General features: G+C 45.7%; 1 protein-coding gene across 1 annotated transcript in view; it reads right to left on the minus strand.

Annotated features, from left to right (window-relative positions):
• Positions 1 to 312: 312 nt before the first annotated feature.
• LOC308161619 (1-acyl-sn-glycerol-3-phosphate acyltransferase gamma-like) overlaps positions 313 to 7,917 on the minus strand; it is a 24,943-nt gene continuing 17,338 nt past the window's right edge. The window contains exons 6-10 of the mRNA XM_080535662.1: positions 7,845 to 7,917; positions 7,586 to 7,688; positions 5,070 to 5,145; positions 3,881 to 4,079; positions 313 to 3,561 (exon numbers count right to left, since the gene is read on the minus strand). The exon at positions 7,845 to 7,917 is cut by the window's right edge and continues 81 nt beyond it. Of these exons, the coding sequence (XP_080391788.1) occupies positions 3,470 to 3,561; positions 3,881 to 4,079; positions 5,070 to 5,145; positions 7,586 to 7,688; positions 7,845 to 7,917 (543 nt within the window). The 3' untranslated portion in view covers positions 313 to 3,469. The remainder of the gene's footprint in view (positions 3,562 to 3,880; positions 4,080 to 5,069; positions 5,146 to 7,585; positions 7,689 to 7,844) is intronic.

A 7,917-nucleotide genomic window follows, 5' to 3' on the forward strand; every position in this document is an offset into this window, starting at 1 on the left:
TCATACAAAGGGCCTCTTCTGCCTTCCTCAATTAAGTTAGAAACTCTATTTCTTGCGTACTCTCCTCAGTCCTCCGAGCACTTCCTTCTCAAAAAGCATTGGAGGAGAATATCTAAGGGGAGGAGCTACTGTATGAGACCTTCAATGAGAAGAACGCAAGTGAAGGACAGAGTTTCAAACTATTTCCTTCCAGTAAAAAAAGAATAATAAAAAAAAGGTTTACCTGTGAGGTCAAAGTTCAGATACACAAGTACACATTTGAGAATTGTAGAGAATTCAGACAAAACTCAAACAAACTGAAAGAAAAAAAGATTCAGTTGTGATGAAATCCTTTAATATTCTTAATTGTTTAATTGAAGAAACAACAGATACAAATCGACTTAGAAAAAAGACAAATAAATAAAAGTTGAGTCAAGAGGTGCCACTTTAAGCGAAATTACTTCTATGCCGAAAAAAGGTCAGATTGCAGTGTCAAATTTCTAGTGTTACTTATTAACTTCTTAGTTGCATGAACTTTGAACAGAAAAACAAAATCAGATCATAAGTTACAGTGGGATTTTTTTTGTTCCAGTAAAAACCTCCAGTGTAAGAAAAATGTTTTAAATCATTTTAAAAGTCTCTAGCATTTGTCCTTTTTGCTCTGGAATATATTTACACCTTATACACACCTGGACAGATACCTGAGGGAGAGGTGGGACTGCACCAGTGCATGATGGGAAGGGAACAGTATGGATCAAACCTTTTTCCCCCACAATTTACAACGGTACGTATTTCTCCCAATTACCATTTAGGTTGAGGTTCTAAAGCCGACAGTTGAGGGACATGATCATCATGGTGACGACAACAGTGGGTTCTATTACAATAATCTCAGCTACAACAAAGCTAGGAGTTTTAGTTTCGAGGGGCAGAGGGACAGGGCAATGATGATTCTGTTCCTCTCACCACCTGACAATCATCACTCAGGGTGGAACCCTCACTCTGCATCCGTGCCGCTTCCTCCGACACTCACGGAAGTCTCGCATGCTTTTTTTTCCCCAACAGGAAATTTGTGCAATGATCGGAGTTGACGGGCCAGGATGTCTAGTTCGGATCCCACCCTCCTCACTCACTAAGGGGCTGCTGAGGAAGCGTCTGGGCTGCTATACACACGCACACACACACGCACACACACGCACACGCACACGCACACACACAAAGCTGCACTCTGTCTGTCTGTTAAGGCTTACATGAATCTGTCCTGAAACCATTTATTAACACTAAACTAAGAAGTTCATTAAAGGATATCAACTGGGAGGGAGGATGGTGAGGCCTGTACAGGCTCAGAACGATGCCATCTAGACCAGGGATGATGATGATGACGACGATGATGATATCCAATAATGTAGCCTGTTGCTACCATGGTTAAATGTTGGATGAGGGAGAGGTCACTAATAACCTAGGAGGTGGGGAGAGTAGCCTATCAGTCATGGAGGATCATTATCACCCTTCGATATAAAACCCGGCCTTTCCGTCCACTTGCTGGGGAGGGGTCACAACTAAAACAGCCACCGAAGGATGTTTAAATCTAGTAATAGACAACGGAACGGGAACATGCTCCGAGGACGAGACCAATGGCTGTGCCAAACCAGGACCAGACCAGTGCCCTACATTAGCAGCAGAACCAAAAGATACCGTCTCCTGTGAAGGAGTGGTAAGCAGCATTTGTTTTGTAATATCATATCATATAACGAACATGACTGGCTACTGGGAACTAGGAGTGAGGGGGCTGAAAGGGGCTCATCAACGTCTCAAACCAACAAACCCAAACACACATACAGTACGTACATACACACATACAGTACGTACATACACACATACAGTACGTACATACACACATACAGTACGTACATACACACATACAGTACGTACATACACACATACAGTACGTACATACACACATACAGTACGTACATACACACATACAGTACGTACATACATACATACAGTACGTACATACATACAGTACATACATCAGGAACATTACCCACTGTGGTGTCAGCTGTCTCGGCTGGGGCACACACAAATACCCACAATGCACTATTGTAGGTGAAAGGTTAGTGAACCCAGGATGAATATGAGGGAGGCTAAAGTGGAGGAGGGAGAGATGGAGTAGGAGGAGGTGGAGAGAAGGGGGTGGGGGTGGCCTAGCCTAAGCAAACTTGAATTAAGGCAAATGCAAACATTAGTACTACGGTGTTACGCTGGAGAGCAAAATCAAATACAAACAAACAGTGGGACCCGCTCTCAGCATCCATCCATCCAATCAATCAATCAATCAATCAATCGTAATATGAATTAATTCAGTATGTACTGCATTTCAATCATAAACGTGTGTGTGTGTGTGAGGGGCCAATGTTACACAGAAGTTGCACATTGACGCAGAGGGTCCTTTAAGAGCAGGTGTCAGAGCAGAGACAGCAGGAGAAGGTCAAAGTTCACTCAGTAAACATACCACTGGCTCTTATTCAAACGGTGCGGTGACATACTGGCCTGTGCAAGCATGTGACAATGCTGTAAAAACATTTATGCCAAACAATCATCAGACCTTTCTTTCTGTCTCACACGGAAGCAGTCCAATCACAGACATCTAGAACCACAGCTAGTTCCGCCCTGTATATATTTGATTTTCTCATGATTACGTAACAACAAATATTAAAATGGGCGGTCCCAGACAGCAGAGACAGGAAACAGTGGAAATGAACACCTTTTGCACAAAAATAAAGCATTAAAAGCAACCAGGCTGAGTCTAAAAAGCACTGGTTCCCATTTGAAGTCTTGTGGAATGAGAGGGAAGGATAATGTACTTTACAACAGGTGAATTATGGTAGCAACACCTCAACCTCAAATCAAAAACAAAACTAACTCAACAGAAACTATGGAGAGAGGAAAGCCCATGCTGACAGGCTCGGTTCCAGGGTCAAGGGTCAGGAACGGTTGATCTGCTTCCTGGTTGGCTGAGTGGACCGGACCATGTGACGGGGAGAAGAAGTCGGCTGCCGTGTGGAGTGTGGTGGGCTGATTGGTGGCCAGGTGACCTAGTCGGGTCAGGTGACTTAGTCGGGTCAGGGGGTTCGGAGAGCGGGCGATGGGAGGGGTGTGTGTGTGTGTGTGTGTATGTGCATGTGGATAAGGGGGAAAGGAGGATGGTCATACAGTACCTCCCCATCTCTCAAAGTCTATCAGTCCTACACTCTCCTCTCTTTCTATTCATTTCTCCATGGTCATCCCCCTCTCTCTCTCTGTCATCTTCTGTCTTTATTAATATCTATAACTCGTGTCTGTCTCTAGGTTTTTAATCAGATTAGCCCCCTCCCCAGCGAGCGGACTCACACCTCTAGGAGAACTGAATAAAAGGGAGGGGGGGGGGGGGGGGGGGGTGGTTTGGGGGTGGGTTGTTTTTTTTGCGGGGGGGGGTCAAGAGAGGAGAGATCTAGTTCTGCTTCTTGGCCTCCACGTTTCCATAGCTGGAGCCTGTTTTATTCACCTCGGTCACGCCGATCAGGCGCCGGATGGCTACGGAGGCTGAAGAGGGACAAAAAGGATAGACAACAGCTGTATGAGGGCAGACAAAATACTTCCTGAGGTGACACGAGGTCACACAACACAGCCAAACTCCATCCACCGAGCCCAGTGTATAGTGTGGAAGAGCAGCAACAGAGTCACTCTGCATCACTCTCGTTTTGTGTCGTCACAGAGACAGACCCATAAAACACATCAAATATCACACATCACTGTCAGCTACAATGTTCATTTTTCTGAGAGAGGAGTACTTAGTAGTGTGTGTATATGTGTGTATGTGTCTGTGTGTATGTGTGTGTGTGTGTGTGTGTCCAGTACCTACCTACGATGAGGAAGAGGCTGAAGCCGATGATGAGGAGGGGGGAGCCGCTGACCACCACCCCGCAGGCGAAGTTGATGAGGGGCGAGAGAAGCAACGCGGCCCAGAACAGGAAGTTGAGCAGCGTCCACAGCCGGCGAGGAGGGATGATGGTCGGACCCGGGAAAGTGCCCTCCTTCTGGTAGTGCTCCTGCAGTGCATCCTGGGGAGGAGAAACCAGAAGAGTTGCTCGTTGTACTTTTATCAAGTGTAATCCATATTTACAGTAACCGCATTCAACCTAAGCATATTATTTCGATCACGATGGCACACGACTAACTTATTGCGTTGATATAGATTACATTTACATTACTTATAGCCTTCATCCAAAGCGACTTAGAAAAAATACATTTGCCTAAGTAAGTGAATCATCTATCCATCAGACATCATAAGAAAAACACATCTATGCTAGGACCAGGGGACCATTGGCAGTTATAGATTACTTTAAAGATAAGATCAATGTTTTTCACTGTGTAGGAGAGTTGGTCTTGGACCGTTGAGTGCTGCCTCACACAATCCTAAAACAGAACAAACAAACTGCCTTGGTGGAACAGGAGGAACAGAGAACAGGGGTAACAGAGAGCTCACAGTTCTCATGTCTCGTTTGATTTGAGTAATCTGAGCAATCTAATTGGGAGGCTATGCAATGAATGTCTCACTAAGTTATGATAATCTAAATGGTTTGTTTCACGTTTCTGTGGAGTTGAAATAAGCATTCAAAAGGCCTGGGATGTACTAGACCAGCTGTTCCCAACCTTTTTGGACTCAAGGCCAACTTAAATATCTCAAAAGTATTCGCGGCCCACACAGGCATTTTACGCATGCGTAAACATTTTTTGGGGGTCTCATCATTATTCTCTTATTCTTATTGGATATTTCATATGCATCATCATACATACAGTGCAGTAGGCCTAGAAAATTAACATGTAGTAAAATGGTCCTACCATAAGTTCCTATCTATCAGTATCACACTGATGATGCATTTTTGATACAGTACAAAAAATACAGTACCATAACTTAAAAAAAAGAACTTTTGAAAAAAAGAATTTGCCCATGATTTGGCGGCCCACTTACAGTACCCTCGCAGCCCACCGAGGGCCGCGGCCCATAGGTTGGGAATCGCTGTACTGGGCTGTACTGGGCTGTACTGTACCTTCTCCTGGTACAGCTTGTGCAACCAGTTGGCGCACTCCTTCTCATCGTCTGGGATCTCCTCCACTGGGAACCGTCTGCAGGGAGGGAGGGAGGGAGAGGGAGCAGAGAGAGAGCAGAGAGAGGGGGAGAGAGAGGGGGAGAGGGAGCAGAGAGAGAGCAGAGAGAGAGGGGGAGAGAGAGCAGAGAGAGAGAGAGAGATAGGACAGTCAGCACAATATAGAAGAGTCTGCTGTAGTGGCGAGTCTGCTATAGCATCATTCCACCAGCAGGGGGCTACCTCACACAAGGTTTAGATGGGGCTTACTCAAAACTGAGCAGTGCCATGATAGTGGCACAGTAATACCATGCCCTTGTTGGCAACACCAGACTACTCTCTGCTGCGCTACCGAACACACACACGCACCCTTACCCCCCTTTCCACCACTACGCGAACGTAGTTCTAATTCTGGGCTGGCGCTAGTGCCGGTTTGCTGTTGGTTCAACTTGGCAAACCTTCTAAGAACATCATTACGTCACTGTATACGGTCTGAATACCTCGCGTAAGCGGGTCCTAGACCAGCCAAGTGTTCGCTAGTGTCGCTCTGGAACAAGTTTTTGCTGTCAAAACACGAAGAACTGGTTGGTAGATTAGGCACCGGCTCCGGGGCCTTCAAACTGCCTTGGTGGAACAGAGGGGTAACAGAGAGCTCACAGTCCTCATGTCCAAGTTTGAACCGAGTAATCTGAGCAATCTAATTGGGAGGCTATGCAATGAATGTCTCACTAAGTTATGATAATCTAATGGTTTGGACATTCTGTGGCACTCTCCCTGATCTAAACCAATAGGCTTCATTAGCACAGCGCCACACAGATCCCTGTGTAATCGGATGACTCCGAGACAGTTGGAGTCACCTCCTCCTTGCGGTAGGGTCTTTATGGTTTACTGAAAGCTGCTCCTGTAAACTGTGATTTGATTATCTTCTTCAAGGACACCAGGCCTGGAGTCGTCGTCCCCCCCCCCCTTTTCCCCCGCAGAATTAAACGGCATCAATGAACTGTGTTGTTCCCCTCTCTCTCCCTCTTTCAGCCTCTCTCTGGTTCAGTGGATCAGAAGGAGGATGACACCTGTCCGTCAAACATAGCTATTATCATAATAACGGAAAAGTATTGGACAGTCTCAGTCAGTCAGTTAGTTAGTCAGTCTCTCTCTCTCTCTCTCTCTCTCTCTCTCTCTCTCTCTCTCTCTCTCTCTCTCTCTCTCTCTCTCTCTCTCTCTCTCTCTCTCTCTCTCTCTCTCTCTCTCTCTCTCTCTCTCTCTCTCTCTCTCTCTCTCTCTCTCTCTCTCTCTCTCTCTCTCTCTCTCTCTCTCTCTCTCTTTATCTCCCCGCCCCCCCTCTCCCTCTCTCTCTCTCTCTAAGTAGTGAAGGAATGGGCATGGCGCATCGCCAACAGGCTAACAATTCATCATGGGCTTCTGAGTTGAAAAGGCTCAGGGGGATGGTGCTACATGATAATCTACAACTTAGCACGTTTCAAGGACATTCGGAGCTGTTTATTTAGAGATGAAAATTGTCGAACAGACATTTTTAATCTTTTAATATTTACAATGTGTGACGTGCTTTGTCGGATTTAATGAAATATGGATGAATAAAGAGCTCTTAAACATCCAAAAAGTATCTCTCTCCCCTTCTCTCTCTCGCTCTCTCTCTCTCTCTCTCCCTCCCATTGTTAAAGTACTGTAGGAATGGACTTGGCAAGCAGCCAACAGGCTAACAATGCATCATGGGATTTGTTTTACTTGAAAAAGGCTCAGAGAGAAGTTGCTACATGGTCAAAACAACTTGATGAGTATCATTAATAACTGGGAGTATACGGTACTGACTAGCAAACTCAGAGATAATCAAAAGGATGGGTAACCCGTTATTTTAAAGCCCGGTTATTAAAGCAGATACTGATTTCAAAAGTACTGGGTAAAACCCTGATAATTGCATATTAATGACGCTCGCTATTTCTTTACGACTCACTGACTCGAGCATCACAATGAGCCACTGAGTAGCAGGTAGTGACAGAATGAGCTGTGTTTACTGAGGGAAGTAGCTGAGTGTACCACACAGTGTCCTGGTAAATGTTGTCCTAAGGAGCGCTATAGGAGATCTGTGGTACTAAGGAGCGCTATAGAAGATCTGTGGTACTAAGGAGCACTATAGGAGATCTGTTGTACTAAAGAGCGCTATAGGAAATTGTACAACTCCTCCTCTGGCTGGCTCGTGCGGGGTGATCAGAGTCAGGCTGGAGGATGTTAAATCCTACAGTTGTCAATTAGGTCTATTGTCACTTTATTTTGTTGTTGTTGTTTGTGGTCTGAGCTGCTGTAACGCCTGAATTTCCCCTCAGGGATCAATGAAGTATCTATCAACCACGTATCCGTCCTCTATCGCCAGCTGTAAACAGGGCTGTAAAATGAAGGGTGATCCAGTATGTCACTGTGACATGACTGTGACAAGGTCATTCTTATGACCTGGTGCTCATACCGACCTCACGCTCAAGTCCGCCATGTACTTGGTGCCGTTGACGATGCCTAACAGAGTGGGGGTCTTGTGGTCTTTGAAGTTGAGGGTGACGTCATAGACAGCAGTGACTGGAAAACACAGGAACAAGAGAGAGGAGGGGAACATGGTAGTTTGAGATACTGTGTGAAAGGAAGTGGGGGGTTTAACTTTGCCATTTGAAGCAGCCATGTTGTGTGTGTGTGTGTGTGTGTGTGTGTGTGTGTGTGTGTGTGTGTGTCTCTCACCTGTGCCTTTGAGGCATTTCAGTGTGGTGGTGAAGCCCTTGGTGCGGGGGAGGAGGTGGTACTTGAGTTTGGG

The sequence above is a fragment of the Nansenia antarctica genome, assembly GCF_963989245.1.
Source record: "Nansenia antarctica genome assembly, chromosome: 7".
NCBI classification, from domain to species: Eukaryota; Metazoa; Chordata; class Actinopteri; order Argentiniformes; family Microstomatidae; genus Nansenia; species Nansenia antarctica.